The 25,798-nt window shown below is 36.8% G+C and overlaps 1 protein-coding gene and 1 non-coding gene across 4 annotated transcripts; one reads left to right on the top strand and one right to left on the bottom strand.

Annotated features, from left to right (window-relative positions):
* The first annotated feature begins 2,585 nt into the window (after positions 1-2,585).
* LOC105173075 (transcription factor MTB1) lies at positions 2,586-5,159 on the top strand. Of its 3 annotated transcripts, none has more exons than XM_011094725.3 (2): positions 2,586-2,801; positions 3,145-5,159. In XM_011094725.3, exon 2 carries the CDS (start codon positions 3,153-3,155, stop codon positions 4,950-4,952), a length of 1,800 nt encoding a protein of 599 aa, XP_011093027.1. In that variant the 5' UTR covers positions 2,586-2,801; positions 3,145-3,152; the 3' UTR covers positions 4,953-5,159. The 3 variants fall into 3 exon arrangements, with proteins under 3 accessions (XP_011093027.1, XP_011093026.1, XP_011093025.1); XM_011094724.3 differs by having other exon boundaries at positions 2,587-2,801; positions 2,911-5,159; XM_011094723.3 differs by having other exon boundaries at positions 2,587-2,801; positions 3,099-5,159.
* Positions 5,160-22,203: 17,044 nt separating this feature from the next.
* On the bottom strand, positions 22,204-22,275 carry TRNAQ-CUG (transfer RNA glutamine (anticodon CUG)). The gene has a single exon. It is a non-coding gene; the product is annotated as a tRNA-Gln (tRNA).
* Positions 22,276-25,798: the final 3,523 nt, after the last annotated feature.

The following is a 25,798-nucleotide window of genomic DNA, read 5'->3' on the forward strand; positions in this document are numbered from 1 at the left end:
GAATCGACATATTTCCGCTGCTAAAGATTAATTCGACCCACAATTATATACTAACATATTAATTAATTAATTAGCATACAAGTATATTATTTAGCATGTATGAGATGGTTTAACTCATTATTATTTTCCAATAACTTAATATAATTTAAATTGATGAAATAAATTTATTATTTTAAACATATAATTCATCATTTTAATGTGAGGTTGGAGAACACATGTTAAAGCAAGAAGCGGAGGGTGGGTGGAGGGGGGGGGGGGGGGAGAAAAAGAGAAGGAAGTGGTGTTAAAATAAAATTGAATGCAGTTCACGTGCTACATACACCCAACCACGCATACATTCACGTTCTCATCACGTGCTTTGCGCTACTACGTTGACATCGAGGTGGGAGCGCTCTCATCTCATACTCATTCTCACCGCTTATTGTGAAACGTGTGACCTTCATCATTACTCCAACACACGTGTCCTACACCACACCGCCTTCCCCCCTCACTTATTACTACACTTGAATTTCATTTTTTAAATTGAAATTATAAATTTAAAATAAAATTGCATTTCATATTCAAATTATATAATGCTAAAATTCATTTATTTTCAAAGCTCATTTTTTTATATTTATATACAATAAAAATTATTTAATTCTTAAGCCCATTTGATTATTGTCCCAATTTTACATTTATTTTTTTCGCCTCCCCCTTCCTCTTTTCTCTTTACCCTCTGTCCGTTTTATTTGTTCAGTCTTTCTACTAAAATTGACCTTTGACCTTTTAGTAGATTAAGTATTTTCTTTTATATATATATTTTTATATTTTAATATACTCAAAATTATGGAGAGCTTTGGTAGTTTATGGTGAATACTTTCTTGCTTGCTAAATGCAAACACTTATTTTATTTCTTGATTTTTATTAGTCTCAACGTTTTATTTTTATTATAAGTATTATTTGGTATTTTATATATATATTTACATACTTATTTAGTTTATTTTTTATTTTAACATTATAAATTAATTTTAAAATATTAATTTGTTAGGTATTGAATTTTGTAATAATAATGTGTTAGTTTAATAAAACTATTAATGTATTCTTTTTGGGAAAAAAAAAGAAAATGAAAATAAAAGGTGAGATTAATGAAGTCACTTTCTCATATCTAATGTTTTGGTTATGGGGGGGCCCTTTATCTTTTAAAAAATAATATAAAGAAAAATCAATTTCTATTTATTTTTTTCAAATGAATGAGAGAGAGAGAGAGAGAGAGAGAGAGAGAGGGAGAGAAGATAATGTTATTCCCATGTGAAAGGAAAATGTGGATACAATATTTTGAGGATTAATTATTGATGACACAGTTTACTATTTTGGGTAGCATTCTATGAATCACATGCTACCTTTTTATTCATTTTTTCTTTTTACCATCTTACATACATTTCTTCATCTTACCACCCTTTTCTTTTAAACGGTAAATTGCATTTTGTTATTCGAACTATAATCATTTTTGGATTTTATATTTAATTTTTTTTATTAATTTATTATTTCAACTATATGAAATTTATACTTTGCCATATATGAGGGTTTTTTTGTTGGAAAAAACATCACATACTTTGCATATGTGAGAAATATCACATCACATAACTCTTAAATATACATGTGCACTGCGTGCGACTTTTTCTGCTAAAGATTTGGTTGAAAAACAGTTATAAATAGCAAAGTACAAAATTTCATAAAGTTGACATAAAAAAAAGTTTAGATTAGATGTCAAAGTGTAAAAATGATCATAATTTGAATATAATTAACCCTTCTTTAAATGAAATTTATTGTAATAGTAATTTAATAGTGATTGATAATTTTAACTAATTAATAAATTAATATATATATATATATATATATTTATACTAATAAAAAAAGAAAAACTCTTTCACACTTACAAATGACGATTAATAACACGGTCGTACCAATTTTTTGTGAAGTAAAAAATGCCCTTCATAATAAAATAACTACATTATTCAACTTTTTAAAATTTACATTCATTGATAAATTATTATATTTTTTTTTATTAATATAATTTACTAACTTATATATTTTAAAACGTGAAATATTACTTATTAGATACATGTAGGAACAACATGCCATAACGATTAGTGTATATATATATGTATGATGTTGGCCATAACAATTACAAATGTGAAGTTTAAATTATTAATAAGCCTTGAGATCTCGTCTCGATAGTGAGTCATTTCTTCAGGATAAAAATGTAAGCACATGTGTATTATGGAAATAAAAGGAAACGATGCCTCATAAAATTGGAATACTGATCACGTCAGAAATCAATTTATTGAAAAATGAATTTATAAAGAGAATGTTATTTTTCTGGTTAAAATATAAGGGAGAAATTGAATGTTTTAAATTAGAGTAATTATAATTTATTGAAAAAAATAAAAAGAAAGAAGAAGGTGTAAGATAAAAATTGACCCACTTTCACTATCAAAAGGATTAAAATGGAAAACCAAAAACAGGTCTAAAACCTAACCATGGTTACTTTTTCACTGTTCTTTAACCAACAACCAAAACTTTCATACACATGCAGCGGTTGGGCAACAAAATTAAAGAGAATAAAATAGAACATATGAACCAAACACAAAAACAAAGACAAAAACCTCTTCTTCTCTTTTCTTTCACTCTCCAAAACGGAGGACGAAATATTTTAAATTTCTTGTTTTCACTTGGCTGATCATCTCTATTCCAATCTTTCTCTTTTCTTCTTTTTTTTATAATTACTGTGTTGGTGTGAAGTGGGAAGACGCAAATTACTGGTGAGTAATATAAATTCAATCTCTGTTCTTCGTGTTTTATTTTTTTAACTTGGTGGCTACTTACATTCAAGTGTTTGTTTTTGGTTTCTTGTCATGCATGTTTCCTTAGATTTATGCTGTTTGAGATCTGAGACCGACGGCTATGGCTAGTTGGGTTTCTGTGTAAAAGATTGAATTTTTGTTCGAAAGCTGAGATGGGGTTGTGTTGATTTGGTTTCTAATATATTCTTGAGCACATGGGATTTGGAATTTGTGAATTGAAAAAGATTGGGTTTTTCTTTATTTTGTGTGATTTAGGGTGTTGAAGTTAAGAACCTCGGGTGGTGCTTTGTGATGAAAACAGGATTTGGTATGGGGAGTGTTGGGTGGAATAATGAGGATAAGGCCATGGCGGCGGCGGTTTTGGGGACTAAGGCTTTTGATTACTTGATGTCAAGCTCGGTTTTAGCTGAATGCTCATTAATGGCGATGGGGAATGATGAGAATTTGCAGAACAAGCTGTCAGATCTTGTGGAGCTCCCAAATTCCGCCAATTTTTGTTGGAATTATGCGATTTTTTGGCAGCTCTCGAGGTCCAAGACCGGAGAGTTGGTTCTTGGGTGGGGGGATGGGTGTTGTCGGGAGCCTCATGAAGATGAGGATTCTGATGTTACTCAAATTCTCAAAATCAGACTTGAAGACGACGCCCACCAAAGAATGAGGAAAAGGGTTCTCCAGAAGTTGCATATCTTGTTTGGGGGAACTGAGGAGGATAGTTATGCCTTTGGATTGGATAAGGTTACTGATGTGGAAATGTTCTTCTTGGCATCTATGTATTTTTCTTTCCCCAGAGGAGAAGGGGGCCCTGGGAGGTGTTTTGGATCTGGAAAGCATGTCTGGTTATCGGATGCATTGAAGTCTTCTATTCATTATTGTGTTCGGTCATTCCTTGCAAAGTCGGCTGGCATGCAAACTATTGTTTTGATTCCAACTGATGTTGGTGTCGTGGAATTGGGCTCAGTCAGATGTATTCCTGAAAGTTTGGAGCTTGTGGAGGTGGTTAGGTCTTCCTTTTCGTCGTTATCGCCGCTTTTCAAGGCTAAGAAAGCTGCGGCTGTGGCGGCGGTAACCGACAAAAAAGATGGCGACAGCCCAATTTCTAGTTTAGTAATTGGTAACCATGCAGAAGTAGTTCCCAAGATCTTCGGGCAGGATTTGTATTCTGGTCGTATGCAGTTGAAGGAAAAGTTTGCTCCTGGGAAAGCAGATGACCGTACATTGGATGCAGGTGCAAATGCGAAGAGGGTGCCAGTCACAACTACTACTCGTAATGGTTTTCACAACACAGCCTGGATGCAATACAGTAGTATGAAGCCTGGAAACCAAGTGGAGATTTATACTACTCAGACTTCAGCAAAAAATGTTCACGGGCTTGGTAATGGGGCAAGGGAAGAGTATAGGGGCAACAATCTTCAGCATCAGAAGCCACCTCAAATGCAGATTGATTTTACTGGAGCAACCTCAAGACCCGTTATTTCCAGGCCACGCAGTGCCGAGTCTGAGCACTCAGATGTCGAGGTTTCTTGCAAGGAAGTTTGCACAGGGCCACCGGAAGACAAGAGGCCTAGAAAACGTGGTCGGAAGCCTGCCAATGGAAGAGAAGAACCCCTCAATCATGTAGAGGCAGAGAGGCAGCGGCGAGAAAAGCTGAATCAGCGGTTTTATGCACTGCGAGCGGTTGTGCCTACTATTTCCAAGATGGACAAAGCGTCCCTCTTGGGAGACGCTATTGCTTATGTAACCGAACTTCAGAAGAAGCTCAAGGACATGGAGTGTGAGAGGGAAAGGCAATCAAGAGAACCATTGGCCTCGGAAGCTAAGCCAAATACGGAAACTCAGGTGTGCAGTCCAACTGTTGATATCCAAACTGGCCGTAATGAACTCACTTTGAGGGTGAGCTGCCCATTGGAGACTCACCCGGCATCAAGGGTCATCCGAGCAATCAAGGATGCACAGGCAACTATCATCGAAGCAAAATTTGTTACAGGGAGCGAAAAAGTGTTCCACACATTTGTTGTCAAATCTCAAGGATCGGAACACCTAACTAAGGATAAGTTGATTGAAGCTTTGTCCCATGAGTCTAGCTTGTCGCAGCAGTCGTCTGTCGGTTAACAAAGTATAGGCAGGCATCATAAGCAGTGAACCAGTGTGGAAAGCTTTTGTTGAGGTTTTGATATATATAGAGGGAGAGAGCAGTTAATGCAGGGCTAGAAACAGAAAGAAACTGTTTATTGACCATGTAGGAGATCAACTATCTGCTTGTTTATAGTATACATATATATTTTTGCCAGATGAATCCATTTATTTAAGTTTAGTTAATGAGTTTGTCTCAAATATGCAAAGTTTGGTTTGTTTATTTAGTTAGTGGTAGTTTATGATCTGTCTGTGTTTGAATAGATAGCCCTATCAACATGCAAACTGGATCAGAACTAGAGCTACAATTTGTTGATTAATCATTATGGTGATGATGATTGTGGTTGAGTTGTAGTCTTCTGCTCACCTGCTCTGTCTTTCTCTATGACTTGCGTTTAACGAAGATAGTAAGTTACAGCGAGCTCTTTGTTATGATAATATTTAATGAATTTATACATTTTTTATTTGATAATATTTATGATATTTTAATAAAATTATATAATCTTTATATGGAGATTTGAAAAAGAGATATATATAATTATAATAGTTTGAAAGGAATTGTTGGTTATAATTTAGCCAAAAGAAAAATGAAAAAGTAGAAACAAGAGTTTGGTGAGAAAGAAAACGTGTGGAACGTGGAGGGGAGAGGGACAAGTGACAACAATTTAAACAACGTTACTATTCCCACGTTTAATGAAATGATGCAACAACATTTGACTCTCACCTCTAAATTTCTATTATTAAATTTCAGTAAATACAAACCTAAATTAGAAGACAATAATTACTTTGGTAAGACTTCTAATAGTAGAGGTGGTGGGTCCTACACTCCCTACTATCAAAATTGGACGGACCCTAATCACTGTATGGCGAATCTTAGGGTCCTCCTTACACTCACCACTCATCACTCACCAACATCACATGTTTCTTGAAACTTCCAAATCAACTACATCTATTCATTATCTACAAATTTTATTACCTCCAAAACATCATCAATCTTTTTATTATTGTTAAGCGATAAGGATACTTGATCCATGTTCAAAGTATATGATCCAGGTTGCTTAGGTGAGGTGCAGTCGTGTAATACGTCATCGTCAGGCTAGTTGGGAGTGTTCCCCAATTGAGACTTTCAGATGGTTAAGTCAGTATAATATGAAGTCGAACGCGATCTAGAAGGTTTAATAAAGTCGAATAAACAATGAATGTATCGTACCATAAAATTTCGGACAACAATATTTATAGGTCCAAACATCCATACAAATGTGCTTTAAAACCCGGACCGTCATTAAACCGAAAACTTCAGTGGGTTACGGGTCACTCGTTCAACCGTTAGTCCAATCGTGATCGAACCGATAATGTCATAAATATATAATAAATAATTATAAAATAAATAAAAAAATCACTTTAATAATTAAATAATATAAATATACTGAAGAATTTTGTCTTTTAAATATTGTTCTCTTTGCAATTCATATTTTCAATAATATAGGCTTATTGTCTAACATGCAACATATTGCACATCTTCATCCTTGTGGCTTCGATCGTTGGTAACTTATTTTTCCAGATTAACATCCTCTTTTTCTCGAATAAGCTTTATACCAACTCGGTGCTTTTTTCAGTCATGGAATTTAACAGGAACAATCCATTCACCTTGTTGGAGAAAACTTTGAATGGATACTTGACTTTGTCTATCTCCGTGAGCCAGACCCATAATTCCCAAGCTCTTCTGGTAGAGATACTATCTTCAGTAATGACCGATATCGGGGGAACTTCTCTTGAGGCAGTTTTGATCTTGTTGAAAGCCACCATGTCTGGCCTATGCAATTTCATGAAATGAAATGCTAGATGAGACCCATTTCCTGCCGTTTCTGGAGCAAGTGATACGAATTTTATCTCTAGAACATCGCCTTTTTTTAGGTGGGGGTTGTTTTGCCACGAATCAAAGACTGCCCCACTAATCCATTCCTGAAGTTTTTTTAGATTTTCGGAAAAGTTGGTGACATAGTATGAACTGAAGCAAGAGCTCCAAAATCATACCATTCTCAGACATCTTCTGGTTTAGACCCTTCTAATGTCCAGACCCTGTTATATTTTCTAAACGTTTCGATAATGGTCTTGCCTGGGTTCACTCCTTTGCGAAAAATTAATTTTTCCCACATGCGCTGATAGTCCTGCCAAGCAGAAGAAGATATCAATTCGTTAGTATTAACCTTAGAGGTGCCTGTCATTAGCCTAAGGCGAATCTCTCCCTCTTTAACCCCAGAGGTGCTGGGTTGACTTGAATCTAAGGGAGTTTGCACTTCCTGTGACTCAATTGTTGTCATTTCACCAGAGTTTAATGATAGCCTTTGGCAATCGGTACTTGAATCCGATGCTACAGGTCTAGAGCCCTGTACTCTAAATGCATGTTTAGGATCATGCTCCCTCATCTCGTGAGTCATCCCTAAATGTGATGCCTTTCGAATTGGTTCTCGTAAGTCGTTCCCTAGCCATGTGGATGCTAATAAGAACTTCTTATTGCGACCTAGACTATGTCTAGATCGGCTATTTGGATTTATCTGGCAACTTGAGCATTAACTACTAGCTGTCCAAACTCCTCGAGGTTTTCCCGGAGGTGCCTGAGTCTCAACATGATGGAGTTTGCTTCAGATGCCTCCATCTCTCATCAGGAAATTTGCAAGAATAAATTTTATAACGACTATAGTATAACAATTATTGGCATTCAGCTTGTCATCTGATAATACGAGCTTTCTCTATTTTTTATTTTAATTTATTTTTTAAGAAAGCCTTGACATTAGTATTATTAACTTTTAATGTAAATTCTTAGCAAGTAAAAATAAATGCCATTTCTTAAAAGTCTCCAAACCGTAAAGAATTCTTTCTCATTAATATGCCAAACTTTGGCTTGTTGTTCCGAGAACAACCTCCTGTGTATCTACAAGGTTCTTGCTCTGTAGTTGTCTTCTTCATGAGCACTGCTGCCCATCTATAGTCATTGGCATCTGTATAGACTACAAATTCATCCCCGTCTTGTGCTATAGCAAGCTTTGGCAGGTTACTGCAAACCTGTTTTAGCTTACGAATCCTTTTGTGTGGATTTCTTCCCATTTCCACTTTAAACTTTCAATTTCTTTCAAAAGTGGTCGGAAATCTTTTCTGTATCTTGCAAGATCCTTAATAAAGATACCTGCAAATTAACAACTCCCAAGAAGCTTTGCAAACGCTTCTTGTCCTTGAGTACGTATGGAAAATTGCGGATTTTCTCTACAATATGGTCTTGTAACTCAATCCCTGTCTCGTCAATAAGAATTTCTAAAAATTCAATTTTATTGACAGCAATAGTAGCTTTCTTCTCAGAAAGTACTAAACCTTCTTTATGGCATACATCAGAAAATATTTCAGATGTTTGATATATTCTTTCATATTTTTAGATGCAATCATATGTCGTCAATATAAACAAACATGAATTCAAAATAATTTTTAAAAAGATTATCCATCTTTCTTTGGAACATCTGGGGTGCATTAGCTAAACCCATCGGAAGCACATTCTAGATATATTGTCCCTGTGATGTGGAGAATGCAGTAAATTTCTTTGATTCACTCTCCATCTTAATCTGATAAAATCTAGATTTGCAATCAAATTTAGAAAAAACACTTTTGCCCCTTTAATACAATCAATTAAGTGTTCTCTACTAGGAATGTAATAACAATCAAACTCTAATATTTTATTAATGCCTTAATAGTTAATTACCAACCTGGGTTTACCTCTCTTAATCTCACCATGGAAGAACCAGAAATCCATGGCTGCTGTAGGTAGAGATTCCAGGCTCGATGAGTCCAAGACTGACATGCTCTTTGATAATAATCTGCATATCTTTCTTGTCTTCTATGTTCATCTGGATAGATTTGTATCGAATGTACTCTACTTGCATTCTTCCTTGAGCTTTAGAGTAGCTTCGATCTTGTTCCTATCCCACCATGCCAGAGGGTTTTCACTAAAGTTCATTTGGATGAGCCTCTTGACATTCTCAAGAGAAAGCCTACTTTCCTCACTGATATTTAGCGATTTTATTTCCAGTAGTGCTCCTTTAGTGTTCATAATTTCCTCCTCGGATTCCTTATAGAAGCTATCGCTGGCTATGAGTCCCTGTTGCCTAAAGACAAAAGGACCTTACCAAATTTCCTCTTATCCTGCATTTTTGGATGAGTTAATCTGGCATCAAAATCACCATGTTTACAGCGAAAATTTATTGGCATTATCCTATTAAATTCCTTTTCCCTTTGCAATACTTGTATCTTATTACCACAGTTAGTAGTGAAGATTAACAGATTTTTTTGATTATCTTGCATATATCTTGCAAATGTTTGAATAAATTGTTATCTAGTAAGATATTGGCACCTGTATCATGAAGGAAAATAGGAGTTATTTTTACCCTAAACCAGGGCTATTTGAATGCTCCTCCGATCATGATCTTGGCTTCTCGTATTCCCTTATCGAGTATCAGGATTTTTTGTGAAAAATCTCTTCCTGCAATAACGGGTAAGGTTTCCCTTACTTCTTTAGGGAAAACTCTAAGGGAAACCTCCAAGCTTTGCCATGTAAATTCCTAATCCTGAATCAATATAAGCTGCAAAATATTCTATCTTATATTGATCATACAACATACTAACAGATATGTATATAAAAAAGGGACTTGTCACTCTATCTTTATAGTAACACCATCAAGACTTAATTCCATTATGTTACATTTCCTTCCCCATGGTTTATGATCTTCGAGGAAACTTAACCCCAAAGTCATACACCCATTTTCTCGTCCTGCAACACCTGCAACTAGAATTTCATGGCCTGCTATTTCTAACATGCCTTCATATTTTCCAACAACAGGTTGCTGGAAATGAATTAAGTCATCACAAGGAAAAACAATTTCTTTCTTAGTGATGTCAAATATTACTTGTATTTCCTTCCATCCTTTGGGGCATCTAAGTTTTACATTATCCACCCTAATCTATTGAGGAGTTAAAGTTTTTAATAACTGTTTCTCCTTTCCTTTGTAGCTTGTAATCCCATCTTCCAAAATAGACATTCGACTACTAAACTCAGTACTAGAGCTAAGTGTTCTATCTAAAACTAGGTGATCTTTTATGATGATATCAACACCACCTATTCTAGGTATCCTAATAGGATTTGTGTCATTACCTTGACAAATTCCTTGAAAATTCTGGGAATCTCAATATACTCTTTCCTAATAAACAAATCTGAATGATGTGTATTGGAAAGGGCATATGCAATTCTCTAAGTTATAGAATACGGTCTATTTCCTTCTTTCATTAGATCTTTTCTTTTAGAATCTTGATGAAGGGCTAAGACTCTACTGAAATCTTGGTCTGGTAGGTTGTATGCAATCCTAGGATGAATGTCAAATATTAGTTTTCCTGTATACAAATTACCTATTATTGTTCCAAGACAACCGTCTCTTAGGTTATTGATTCTTCTATCTATTATAGATAAATGTATTTCTGAATCAATTCCTTCTTTGAAAGTTGCTTTTATTACTACTTCAATAGTTTCTATGTGGATCCATTTTATAGTAACAGCTACTTCTTCTCTAAGCTTATTTAATTCTTCAAGAATCTCTTCTTTAGGAATTAATTGCATCTCCATCACATTACCAGTAAAGTTCCATAGGTATAGCAAACTCACCTGTACTTACTTTGTAGATTATTTGATGCTTTCTTTAGTTCAGTCCTATCTGGTTCAGGACTTTCCTAATTCTTCCAATCCTAAATCCATCGTATGGGCTGAGGTTGGAATCTTGTCGCATGATTTTTTTCATAGTTTTGTTGGACACTGTCATTCTGGAAAAGAATCCTGACAGGCTTTCGGAGGTTGAAGCCTATCACCCTCGTTGTAGTTATTTTGACTCGGTTGAAGATCCATCTAAATCTGTTTCTACTTCTTCCTCATAGACACTTTCGTCTGACAGAAGGTCTTTGAATTGGTAAATGGGTACCAAATCGCCATAGTAGACTGCAAACCAAGATGTCATCAGTGGCTTCAAATTTTCATAATTCACCACATTTCAGCGGGCAATCTAGAGATGTATGTCCTCTTGCTCTGTAGGTCCAGCAATTGCAGTCTTTGAAACTTTCATTGGTTCGAGTATGGGCTTGTTTGAAAGTTCTTCTTGTAGGGGGATCTTGCATCTATTCGTCTAGATTCTTGGGATGAAGCCCTTGTTGGTCCTATTTTCTGTCTAGATTTATACTATCTGACCTTTGACTTTGACCACCATGATTTTCATCGGGAAAAGGTTCTCCTGAAACTCTTGGGGTAGGAGTCACTATTTTGCTTCCTCCTCTTCCTTGACTCGCTTGATTCTCCTATAATAGTTGGAAAATCATTGTTATCACAACAGAGAGGAGTTCGTTTGATTTTACCTCTTAGTCTTTTCATGTTCTTCTAAATGGATGCTTGATAACACCAATCCTTCAGTTTGTCTTTAAGGAAAGATATTCTCCTTGCAACTAAATCTAGATGTCCTTCAGGTACTTTGCATGACTGGATCAACATTTTCCTCCATGCACTGCATATTTTTGCAAAGAACATTGGAGCTGCTACTTCTGTTGCTACTCCACTTTGGAAGAAATACTTGCGGAACCAATAGATATATTCATCTACGGCGCAAATACTTCTTACTTCAAGACTGAAGAGAGCCTGTGCAAATTCTCTAGCCTTTTCTGCTTTACTTCCTTCGAAGTATCCATCTCCGATGAAGTGTATCTTGATAAGTCTTCCTAGTCGGTCTGCTATCGCACCTTTCAAATCTCCAACAAGGATGCTGGCTTTGGTATCTTCTAGGGTATTATCCCATCTGATCTTTACAGATCCCTCCAAGCTCAACTCCACAAGCTTTATGAAGTTTTTCTTGTCGAGCTCTAGAATAGTTGCTGCAATCTTGATGGTTGCAACCCATCGTCTATCAATTTCTCGGTATTTTGGAAATCGATAATATCCAGGTTCAGTATAGCGCCATATGGATGTAAGGGCTGGAGTATGGTCCTTGCCCAAGGTGTATTTTCAGGCACTCTCTTTGGATTTCTTCCTGGATTTTCCTTTAATCTGATTCCCATAAACGTTAGACTGGCATTCGTATAGAAATCCGCACTTTCTCTCATCTGTTGATCCTATGGAGGATCATTAGAACATGTACTTCCCTCCGGCAGTGGTAGTGCTGGAGTAATTTCATTGTTTTGGATATTGACTAAATCCACAATCCCAAGTTGGGAAAAGGATTCCGCCAATTCTTGTAGATCTAATAGATCCTCTCTTGTTACCTCCATTATTTTATAGATCTCATAGATGCGATAATCAGATCTTCTCTGGACTTTATCTTTGGAATCTCCGTGGCCTTCCCCTTCTGGTGTAGAAGAGTACTGTTCCAAGAGGGTTCCTGATTCGCTCTTGTCTGGATTTTGATGTCTTTGGGTTCTCCCTTTGGTTTCTCTTCAAATCTGTGAGGCCCTTGTGTAGATCGGGAAGAATCTTACGGACTTCGTCCACCTTTTGGCTCAAAGATTCTGTTTTCATAGGTATATGAATTAACCTATGTCCATAATCTTGAACTGTCTTTTGGATCTCCCTTAAATGTTGAGAGATCTTCGATGTATCCGGATCGAGTTCTTTCCAGTCAGTTCCTTTAATCATAATTTTTAAAACTGTAACTATGCAAGAATTTTACCCATTCCGCTTCTCTTGGTTGGCATTCTACCATGGACTTCAGTGGAGTGCAGACACCTCACTGCATTTTCTGGTAGTACTTGTCGAACGTCGGAATTTCTCAACCATTCTTGTTCTTCTTCTAGCGTGAGAAGTTTTGGATTAATCCTCTTGGGACCGTTATAACACTTGTCAAGAATTTCCATAAGAAATTCCCTTCTCTATATTTCCAGAATCTGAAAATATTTTCTATTTTCATTGTAACTCGAACTTTCGTTCGGTTCCATTTTCTCTCAAAGAGTCTCCCCCATTAACGGATAAATAATATCAAAATGTAATATAATCATATATTTGTTCAATAAACCTAGGCTCTGATACCATTCTAGGCGAGCATGTGTGAAAATTAAAATTTTAATATAAATGGACTAAAATAGCTCTTTAAAATCTGCTCAAGGGTAAAAATGTTTGAAAATCCGTCTGTGGTCCCGATTTAAGCCATTTTGAAAGTTACAGGATTAAATTAAAAATGTGCAAACTTAAATGACTAAAATTAATCGCATGGAAACTTAAAGGACCAAAATGATCTTTCTCCCTATAATAAAAAATAAATTAAAAGATATAGATCTGGTTTGTGTCTAGTAAATTTATACTTCATGTAGATTTTTATTAATGTTTCTTCCATTTTCTCTAGAGTATTTTGAATTTTGAATGGAATTCAACTTTTCCTATGTGTATTGATGCCCGCTCAAATATTTTTTCTCTCAAAGTTCAAAGCTAAGGAAGTCGGCCTAAGGCATACACACCAGCCCAGCTACTAGCAAATCAACTGACCACGAGCAGGTAAAGATGGCTCACAAAGCCCTTTTCTCTCAACTTTATTAAACAAACAGTTTTAGAAATTCCAGCCACACATGTCATCATACAGTTAGACAGACACGTTATATTCCATTGAGGTGACAAAGAATAGAGGTGACAAAGAATCCATTGAGGAAAACAGTTCCCTGCCTGTTTTAGTTGGTTCCACCATTCCACCTCCAAAGCAAGTCGTAAGGGAACTCAATGCCCCCATCCAGCTTTCGATCCAGCAATTATACCTGTTGCCATCAACCCGCTGCTAGGTGAGCAGCTCCAACAATTCATAATGGAGATTGTCTAGGTAGCTCTCCAAGGCTTCCAAGCCAGTGGAGCAGGATAACCTTCGCACCAGGAGAAGAATATAACATCTAGTAAGTAACTAGAGAGCATGTTCTTTCTAGTCCAACAACACGACCCTGAACTCTTGAGCGTACTAGCACAGAGGTAGCTCCTCAAGGATCTCTTGAGAGCTAGCACTTTCTCGTGAAAAGAATAACATAATTCTACCAAAGGGTAAGAAAGGGAGTCCCGCTCTTGGACCGTGGTATTTCCTCCAGTGCTGACATCGTGGTAGAAGATCTCCCTGCTCATTTCACCTACTTGTTTACAATGGCACCACCGACCTAGCTGAGCACATCCATTAGTTTAAAAATGCAGCATTATTGCATAGATTTAGAGATGGTATTAGATATCGTGTATTTTTTTGCAACACTAACTGATTTTGCTCAACAATGGTTCCACCAGCTTCCAGCTAGATCAGTTAGATTTTTTGCAGAATTTAGCACCCTTTTGCTATATCAGTCCGCTTGCAGCAACCTTTTTGAAGTAAAATGGGTGGAAAAGGTAACAATGAGGGCTTATATTGAATACTTTAACAAAGCCATCCTAGAGGTTCCAGCCAAGCACCTAGAAATATTGATAGTGCCATTACGTAAGGGCTTCAAGGGGGACCTCTCTTCGAGTCACTAGCCAAGAAGCCCTTTCTGACCTCTTCAACCTACTAGCTTGGGCAGACAGGTTAATAAATATAGAGGATTCCTAGCTGACAAAGAAAGATAACCAGCACGACAAAGGGAGTGACCATGAAGGACCCTCCTTCCACAAGAGCATAGGGGAACCCAGAGGACGAATGTGGACATGAGACCAATAGGTGTCGCCAGCTAAGATAGGAAATAGAACATTGATCTAAGATAGCTACCTTAAAGATTACGTCAACAAAGATTAACGATGTGAGCAAAGGGAGAAGCTCTCCGAAGTCGAGACTCCTGTAGAAGCGAGGAGCATGCAACAGATCCCCCCACAAGGGAACACAGTGTCAATGGCAACAAGGAGGGTCTGGGGCAGGTTTGCCCAGATACAAGACCTGCCCAGATAATTTTGCCCCACCCCGCCCCACCAACAACTTAAATTGTTAATTTAATTAGACTTAATACATTCATGATTCAACTAATATTTTTTTAATAAGTAATATCAATTTAGATTTAAATACCTCACATAGTTTCAATTTAAAATGAATTGTATAAGACAAAGTATACGTTCATCTAAATTATTAATTTCTCATTAAGTTATATCATTTTACGATCAACAATGAATTATATAATACAAAGAATGTATTCAACTAATATTTTATTTTTTAATAAGTAATATCAGTTTAGATTTAAAATACCTTAACATAGTTTTTAATTTAAAATAATTTGCATAAGAAAAGTATACGTTCGTCTAAATTATTAATTTTCTCATCAAGTAATATCATTGTACAATTTAAAATGAATTATATAATACAAAAATACATTCAACTCATATTTTATTCTTTTAATAAATAATATCAGTTTAAATTTAAATACTTTAACATATTTTTCAATATAAAATAAATTATATAAGAGAAAATATATGTTCATCTAAATTAGTAATTTTCTTATCAAGTAATATCATTTTACGGTCTACAATGAATATATAATATAAAGAATACATTAAATGAATATTTTATTTTTTAATAAATCATATCAGTTTAGACTAAAATACCTTAACATACTTTTCAATCTAAAATGAATTGTATAAGGCAAAGTATACATTCATCTACATTATTAATTGTATAATACAAATAATTCATTCAACTAATATTTTATTTTTTAATAAATAATATCAGTATAGATTTAAATACTTAATATAGCTTTCAATCTAAAATGAATTGCATAAGACAAAGTATATGTTTTTAAATTACTAATTTTCTCATCAACTAATTGTTTATTTTTTGTATGTCTTATATAGAGTTGGATATATGTAAAATTGTTTACATATTTACATACAATATTGATGCATACTAGAAATTTAGCCACACCACAAGAGTCGAAGGATATTCAAAAAAATACTAAGATTATCAGAAGACTAGCCTGCAAAACAAAGGTTAGCACACTGATGCTTAAGTCAGTCACGGATTAAACAAGAAATAAAAAGAAAAACTTAAAATAAAGTGAGAATGATGGTGAGATAGGATTAGGGTTTATGAATATTTGTGTGGAGCTCAAATTATAAGCTTGGAATAGCTCAAGAACCGAGAGAAAATGAGGAGAATAAGTGAGAGATTGAGTATGAAGAATGATGTTACCAGAAGTTTGTACAAGATCTCTATTTATAGGCTTGTACAGAATTGGATACAGGGTTAATTACAGAGTTTCGTATGCCATTACAAAACTCTTTGAGTTGACTGTCATCTAAAATAAACTGTTTGAGATTTTAATAAATATTGACTGAAATACGTGAGTTAGACTGAACTTTGTCATATCTGCCTAACAATCCTGGAGTTAGTTGTTTGCTGATTTCTCTGCTCATTTTTTATTGTTTTACTTGGAACCACCTGGAGATACTTTAGGGTGATGTGTAAAAATGTGTTAGCAAGCTACATGACGTGTCTTCCAAGTTGTATGATGACGTATCTTGATTGGAATGGGCTTATTTATTGGGCCTACCAGTTTAATAGAGTAACAGGTAGGCCTGTGGCCTTTCTTCCCTATTGATGGGTTTTATCTGTCTTGTTGGAGAGCCCTTATCCATCCTGCTGAAGGGTCAGCTGGGCTTTCATCAGGCTAGGTTAGTATGAAAAGTTTGTGGGCTTGGCCCAATAATCTAAAGGGGCATCATCACTCCCCCCCCCCCCACTCCAGGGGTGCAAATCGTAGAGTTAGGCTACTGGAATAGATAAAAAATCCTGCAAAAAAGAGAAGAATTTTCCTTGTCATCAACAAGACGAATCTCGTTGTGCTTCTCAAGTAAGGCTAATTGATTCCTTCCCTTTCTTGTGAAGATTTGAATTTTCAATACAATACTATAATTCTATATTAATAATGTATTATACCCGGCCCTGAATTTGGCTAAGTCCCAATCCAATGGCCCCAGACTTGTCTCGCACCCGCCAAAATCAAAACCAAACCTGCACCAAACAGGGCGGGTCTGGGTTGCCGCGCTTGTTTTTTAGGCCCAATTGTCATCTCTAGAACATAGAAGGGAGAAGTTTCATGAAAAGGAGCAGAGCCTAGAAAACACCCCCGTCAAAGGGGTGATCCACAAGATAGCTGGAGGACCTACTAACTGGGAGTCCAAGACAGCTAGATGTACGCATGCTCCCACTGCCAGAACCATCACAAAAATTGAATACAAAGTACCAGTAGGGGATCCTACAATCCACTTCGAACCTGTTGAAACACAGGGATTTCACTTACCTATAATGATGCACTTGTCCTTTCTACTACACTTGCTAATTGTACTATTCAGTATTTGTGGATTCTGACAGCTCAGCTGATATATTATTTCATAAGGTTTACCGACAAATGGAGCTCGACAATACCCCATAGATGCCAGTAGATACCTCACTTTATAGTTTTGTAGGGAAGTGATCCATCACCTAGGACAACTCTATTTCCCCATCTCACTCGGAGTAAAGCCCCATTGGAAATAAAAAGTGATCCGCTTTCTCATAGTAGACATGCCCTCTACGACTTGAAATTGAAGTTCCTTGTTGGAGCAGGAGTGAGAGAAGAAATGCTAGTACACAACACGAAAATGTCATACCAAGTTCATGAAAGGAGGAAGCAAGAGAGGTAGATACACCATAGTCCCCCAAGTATAAGGACATGCGATGATGAGCAAGGAAATAAAGTCCCTTACTCAAGTACAACCACTGAAGAGTTAATTGAATCCGACTGGTTCTAGTTGAACAAAATAAAACCACTAGGATAGGCTCCCAGTTGAGCCTGGATTTGTAGAAGCACGACAAACGTACTCCAATTGCCTGCTGATGACCCACTAGGTGGAGGGTACCTACAATACCCAAGAGGAAAGAATGAAAGAATACATTGATGAATATAAATGAGCTTTGGAGTAAGTTGAAAAGTTTCCAACTCCTCCAAATTCCCCGCATAGAGAACAACAAAGCGAATTGCCATGCTCGACAAACTAGTTCTCAAGCTGACTACAGCACTCATACTATTACAATAAGAATGCACAATAAACTTATTAACTGCTATTGATGTAATCATCTTGCAGATCAACGTAGATTGGAGGAAACCCCTCCTTGACTATCTCCAGGAAAGAACCTTTCCTACTGATGGACATAGTAGGATCATTCTCAGTTGCAAAGAAAATTCATATTGGTAGCAGTAGATTACTTCAGCAAGTGGAAGAAAGCTCTCCTAGCCATGGAAGTCCTATGCTATCAGGAAATGATACTCTTTCACTTTTTCCTTTCTCAAAGTTCTTTTGCTTCATTAATAAGCACAATTACTACCTCCCTAAGATATTCTTAATAAGAGCATTCTACAAGGTTCTTAGTTATGCCTTATAGAAGTGTTTACGCTCCTTGTCTTGTTTTATTTTTTCTATGATCAGTAGGATAATAACCTCACCCTATTGGCTTCGTGCCCTAGTAAGCCGCTCCCAGCTAGCACATATTTTTTGCCACAAACCTTGATAAGCTACTCCCAACTAGCGCACACTTACCTTTTTTATTGGTCACGAGCCCTGATAAGCCACCCTCAGTTGGCGCACACTTACTTTTTCATTAGTTGGGAGTCCTGATAACCAACCCTCAACTTGCGCAAATTTACTCTCTCATTGGCTACAAGTCTTGATAAGCCACCCTTAGCTGGCGCACACTTACTCTTATTAGTTGTAAAACCTGGTAAGTTGTTCTGAGCTAGCACACATTTGTTATTTTGTTGGCCTAAAAGCATGACTTGCCTTTTCTTCTTCACTGGCTAAGTGCCCTGATATGCCCTAGTACTAACTGGGCCTGCTTTGTATAAATATTATTCATATTTGTCATTTTCCAGCAGGTTCTAACCCTTATTTAACTAAGTAGGCGGCATGTATCAATTTATTCCTTACAATGTTTATCAGTAGGTCACAACCTACTTTACGCCAAGTGATACTATGCATTATTCTGCCAGCAGGTTTTAAGCTGCCGAACTAATAAATGGCCTTTAGCAGGCTACGCCTTACATTGCTCATCTGAGGACTTAAACTGTTTTATGAAGTAAGTGGCTAATAATGTGTCATACCTCAATCTGGTGGTTAGCATGTTTCACTTTCCTCAAATAATTAGGAGGCTCACTAATCAGGAAAGATCACCAGAGCACTCGTCACTCAGCAAGTTATAGCTTGTTCTACTGCATAATCTTGCCCTTATCATGTTGCATATTACACTACTCATCAACAGTCTACACCCTACTCCGCTGAGTAATTGTCTCACAACAAGAAATACTTCTCGTCACTACATTAGCAGGTCTTGACCTGCCCAAATGGGTATTTTGCCTACAAGCGGGCTACACCTTGCACTATTTATCATCATGTTCTTTATCTACGAAATAATGAGCCTATGGTAGGCCACGCCTAGTACATCTAGCTTTCGCACGCCAATACTTGACCTGTATCTTATGGTATTACTCTCAGCAGTTCACGCCCTGCCCCGCTAAACAAATTGACCCACATTAGGTTGCGTTGTGTGCTACTCCATCAGCAAGTCATACCCTGCTCCATCGAGTAATTAGATCCTAGTCGGTTGCATCTTATAATGCTCACCATCTTGTCATCCTACTCTGCTGAACCACCAATTTGCATTAAGGTAGCCTTTCTGAATTTATTAGCAGGTATTTACCTGCCCTGTTGAATGGTCAACCTTCAGCAGGTTGTACATGTCATTACCAGTAGGTCTCAACCTTCCTCCAATATTGGTCGCATAACTAGGCCTTAGTCTTCACTACATTAACAGTGAGGTGTCCCTCGCCTTCCTTACAAAAATAAACCTGCTCGCAGCCAGCTAGTCTTTCATTTTTTATTTCATAATTCACTCTTGACTTTAATGAATAAGTGGTCTGCAGTGGGATGTATTCTTCTCCTTTTGTTAACAGGATGACTATATTATAATAAGTGGCCCACAACGGCCCATGCTTTGCCCAACTCATTAGCAGGACTCAGCACTCCCTCTTCTACATGTCGTCTCTCCTCCAATCACTGAGCGCGTGTCTTTCAAGCACCAATAGGTCTATCTCATCTCTCTATTGCAATCATCACTTACGTTGTTTTGCAGATAGGCATAGATCCCCTCCCAACCCCGATTCACATGCACGTCCAAATTGACTTTAGCAAACAGGACTCTCCTGCGGCAACACAACAAGGCGAAAAAACAAAAAAACCCAGCAAGACTTCCCCTGCTGGAGGAACACAAACGAAAAAATTCTTTTCTTTTGCAGGACTGTTTCTTCCTACTCTAGTTGTCCAACATAAAGTCTTGCACTCCTAAAGTGGGGTAGTGATGATGCCCCTCAAATATTTTTTTCTCTTAGGAGTCCAAAGCTAAGGAAGTGGCCACAAGGCCCAACTGGTAGCAAACCGACTGGTTCACGAGCATATAAGGAAGGTTCACAAAGCCCTTTCTCTCAACTTTGCTCAACTGGCAAACCAAGGAATCAAACCCATTCTAGCCAAACATATCATCATACAAGTAGATGGACACATCATATAGCTCACCAATACATTAAAACACATCATCCTAAAATATTTTCAGGTGGCTCTTAGTAGGTTAATGACAAATGAGCTAGTAATCTACACATAATAGACTTTTGAATTTTCAGGCTGACTTGGCAAGACCTAGTGTACTAGTTGTATCTCAGTCAATCCAAGTCCAAATTACATGTGGATATTTGGATTACTTAATTGATTCAAAGGGCTTTCAAATGGCACAGGACTCTCTACAATAAACTCCCGTATTCTGCTATGTTAAAGCCTATAAATAGAGGCATTGTGCAGTCATTTGATAATGTCAAGCCTCATACTCAAACTCTCACTTATTCTCTCAACTCTCTCTCATTTTTTAGACTGTTTTAAGCTTTCTTTTTGCACTCAATATGATATATATATATATATATTCTAACATCATATTTCGCTACTATTCTCACTTTGATTAAGTTTTCTTTTACTCTTTCTTAGTAAATCGTTATTGATTTAAGCATTAAAGCGCTAATCCTTATTTTACAAGGTTAGTCTTCCATTGATCTTAGGATTTCTCTGATCCCTTGTGGTGTGGCTAAAATTCGGTATGACATCATGTATGAAGGTTCACAAATGCAGCAAAGAGGAGGAAGTTACCGTTGTAATTGGCATAATTAGATGTCAACTTGATACAATTTTAATCTAATAAAGTGGATGTGAATTAAGGTTAATTCATAGATTAGATGGAAAAGGAGAATGAGAATGGGTAGTTATCCCACATTGAAAATTTATGGATTGTGTTGTGCTTTGGAAAGTATATAAAGAGATGGGGTGAGTTGTAAGAGTTAAATCAACTCTTAGCCTGTCCCACATTTGCAATTCTTTAAAGAAAGGATCTTCTTATAATAAGTATAATACTCAACACCATTTGAAGTGTAGACAAGAGATTATAGTGGATTGGATTGGCCATTGGCTTTAGGGTGAATTTCTCAATATCTATTTTTCTGAAGAAAGTTTTGAAATAATCCAAAATTTAAACCTGACAGTTTTAAAATGTTTTCATTTTTAAATTTACAGTTTTAGAACGTTAAATGTTTTCCATAATTACTAAACATTTTAAACAATGTTAGAAACTAAATGTTTTTAGTTTAATTTTAGGTTAATGGGAAGCGGGATGTCTAATTTCTTCAAGGCAAGCATATTATTCAACGATTCAATTGATATATATGATTTGTTACTATACAACTCGTACCCATCAAAGTTTACTACTTTGGTTTTTCAGTGTATACTGCATATCTGAATGTTTTGTTTTTGTTCTTAACTGTTTGTTTGCGATCTATTTTCGACCGAACTAAAATTTTGAAATATTAAATCTTTAGTATTCAAATATTCAATTTTTTAGAATACTGCCGTCAAATACTATTATTTCCAACATTCAAAGATAAATTAGAAAAAAATATTAAAAAATAAAATAGCAAACTAAAAATGGTGAGACATTGAGAGGCTCATCTCCTTTATATATATATATACATATATTCTTTTGCTGGAGATATAGATTTCACAAAAATGAAACATATGTATACATTGTAAGGAGAAATTTAGTTAAAAATGAATGTTGAGTTTGGTGGAGCATTAATTAATGAATGAATTATATATCGACAAAAAAGATTATAGACAGATAGGTTCCACCGAGATTTGAACTCGGGTTACTGGATTCAGAGTCCAATGTCCTGACCACTAGACCATGGAACCACAATGTTTCCTTGTTTACATAGTTTACTCACAAAACATCTGAAGTTGGGCTATGAGCTTCATGGAAATGTGAATATGGGCCTTGTTGATGTCGAAATAGCCCAAAGTGGAAGGACTTGTTGATGCTATTCCCAAGTCCCAACACCAACATGTCAAGGACAGGCAGCTGCTCATAATGCTTTACGTCTCGTAACACTCAAGTTGAAATAACAGTACCTTGAGAAGCTTTTGTCACCACTTACACACTAATTAAGTAGAGTATTTCTCTTGTTTTTCCAACAATTCCAACTTTGTTGTCGTGACCGCCACCACCAACATTAATTAATAACTACTTTAATTTCCGCCTACCATATACATATACCCTTTTATATTATTGAATATTTTCACATTCCATCCATCCATGACATCTACCTTTTTGACTTTTCACCTCAGCTGTGCGCTATTGCAATATTGTGAAGCCCCATCAATTCATGTCATGTGTTTCTTCTTTCTACTACAATATATGCTTGCTTGCTTGCTTTTGTAACAACCATTACTTATGAGTTGTTGTAATAATCAAGTTCATGTAACTTAAGAATTTTTTGATGTAAAAAAAGGATGAAAATTTTGTCTGTCTTTTAACATACATACAAAGTTGAACACATGTCCAGAGAGAGTTTTGTAGGGGGAGGTGGGGTGAGACAGTTACATGATTACAAATCTGGCCCAAATTCAGGCCAATGATTCAGGCCGATGATTGACACCTCCGTTTGCTCAGCCCAACAGGGCCGAGTACAATTGATAGGGCTGCAAGGAGTCAGTCCAGATTCCATCACACTGGTGGGTGTATGTCCAGTGCAAGCAGGTTGAATGCCAACTACCTTAGTTGTCGCTCCATCAACCGCATTCAAACACACCATAAAAACGTATTATATAAATAGGAATTCGGGTAATTACGCTCACACAACAAGCCTACTCCTCGTTTTCCCTCAATACTTGTAAATACATTTCCAACATTATTCTTTATATTTCAGCACTCCGTCTTATGGTTTTTTTTACTTTAATTTTCTTTTTTTTATTTTATTAAATTATTATTGACTTAAATATTAAAGTGTTGAAGGATGTTTGCGGGTTCAGTGCTAGGCCCAGGACAATTTGTGAGATCTTTGGAATTGTGTTGAACAATTATTTAAAATAGATGAATAAATAATAGAGCCTCCAAAAGATAAGGTGTGTACGTACCTGTACATGATGATGATGATGATGATGATGGTGGTGGTGGTGGGGTTTGATTCATCTATTATATATATAAACATTTTGGTAGTAGAGCAATAAATTAATTGTGTTGAAAGATGGGACAACTAACTTAAAAGACTTTATTCCGTACGCAGTAAAGATGGATAGGTAGATGTGAGGAGGGCAGATAGGAGATAGGAAATAGGTGAAATTATTTTAAAAATGCAAAAAAATAAATTAATTAATTAACAAAATGGAGTGATTTTCAAATTGTTGACATTTTAAGTGCAACAAATTTTTAAAAAAAAAAAAATTATTCAGTCACCGCGATAAAAAATTATTAGTAACGCTAACGACTTCCATGAAATTTGCAATTCTACCGTTTTTATAGTAAATTCGCAATTTTCTTTATAATATTTAATTAAATAACTCCCCATCTACACTGCTGATCTGGTCAGTTCTCTCCTGCTATTTTTTCACTTAAATTATAATGATTTCTTCTTAAATCATATGTAATTTAGTTTTTTGATATATAAAATAAGTAAAAAAAATTATAAATATTTTAGTAAATTATCTTTTGTATTTTAAGAAATACTGTAAAGTATCCTCCAGTAATGGTTTATATATTGGATAATTTGCTTTACTTTATAAAATATAGGAGATAATTTAATAATTTTTTATAGAGGATTTTTTGCTATTTATCATATCATAGAAGGTGATGTGCGTAAAAATAGGCTGGTCCAAAAAGGCTCAAGCGATCCAAAAATAAGAAAGAAACAAGAAGCTCGTAACATCTTAATAGGCCCAAGAGGATCTGGCAAGCATCCTTGGCGGGTGCCCCCCAGAAAACAGACAAAAGGGCAGCCTTGGCAGGTGCCTCCTAGAAAGCAAACAGGCGAGTGGCCTTAGCGGGTGCTCCGCAAAAAACAGATTGACAAAGAAAGGAAGTTGAAGGATTCCTCCCTCTCATTTGACCCATGAAGAGATCTAAAGCCCAGTACACTAGGCTCAACCAATAGGGAAGCCCAGTTCGACACAAGAAGGAGGCCTGGTACGAGTCATACCGGACCTCAAACCTACATTCCAAGCCCAGTCCTAGTGTCAATGGTTGCCCACACACTCGGCACCGTTGACGACATTTGGCCACGCAACCACTCAATCCGGCCGACTAACAACCTTTGCTGACAGATGCTGGACTTCGCAGACTTAGAGTTTTAGGCGAGGTCTTTTATCGTGTACATGTTGTACACCTGTCAATACTTTTGGCGCCTTGTGAGAAGTGATTTCAGAGCCTCGGTATATTCATGGGGCCTAGGCGGATTGCTGTGACCCAAGCAAATTCTACTGTGAGAATGGCAGGCTAAGATGCTGAGAGCCCGAGATGGGCGGCGTCGCCTAGCGAGCGAGGCGCGAACTCGGAGGACGAAAACTCCCGATTGACTAAATTGGTGATGAATTTGGAGGAGAAGGTCTCTTCCCTAGAAACTAAGATCACGGTGCTGAATTCCGAACTGGATGAATGTCGGCAGGTGGTCCAAGAGATGGCCAGTACCTTTGGAGATGGTGGTGTCACCGATATGCGGCGTGACATGGAGCAGATGTCTATTCAAATTAGTCTACTCAAACGTGCAGTAAGTAATGCCCCTATTGCTGCTCATGATCCTGGTGCTAAGCTTCGGATCCCCAAATCAAAGGCCTATGGTGGTGCTCGTGACGTGAAGGAGGTCGAGAACTTTCTTTTCAATGGAGCAATACTTCCTTGTGGCAAAGGTGGAGGATGAAGCAAGGAAGATGTCGACTGCGACAATGTATCTGACAGGTGATGCCAAGCTGTGGTGGTGCACCAAATATGCTGAAATCCAAGCCACCCAGGTGTGACTGGATACCTAGGCCCTTCTTCGGGAATCGATTCGAGAGCAGTTATTCCCAAAAAACGCCAAGTATAATGCCAGGCGGGCATTGCAGAAGTTGGAGCATACAGGTCCATGTGAGATTATGTGAAAACTTTCTTGGCGCTAATGCTGGATATCAGAGACATGTCGCAGAAGGATAAGCTCTTCAGATTCATGGAGGCCTTGAAACCGTGAGATCGTCTTGAGCTGAAGCGCCAACGAGTGTCTGATTTGGGGTCAGCTATGGCAGCAGTCGAATGCTTGACAGATTTTAACCCAAAGAACCGAAGGGATAGACAGACGACGTCTAGCCCTGTATAGAATAAGTCGGGTGGGGCGAGATTGTTCAGAAGTAACTCCAACATAGGTGGGGGAGATCGAAAGCGCCACGCTCAAAGTAGTTCGCAAGGTACTTT

Source organism: Sesamum indicum, linkage group LG11, assembly GCF_026168435.1.
Source record: "Sesamum indicum cultivar Baizhima isolate 11 linkage group LG11, ASM2616843v1, whole genome shotgun sequence".
Lineage (NCBI taxonomy): Eukaryota > Viridiplantae > Streptophyta > Magnoliopsida > Lamiales > Pedaliaceae > Sesamum > Sesamum indicum.

Coding starts and splice junctions, on each gene's coding strand:
- LOC105173075 (XM_011094724.3), top strand. CDS start 3,135: ATGAAAACAGGATTTGGTATGGGGAGTGTTGGGTGGAATAATGAGGAT.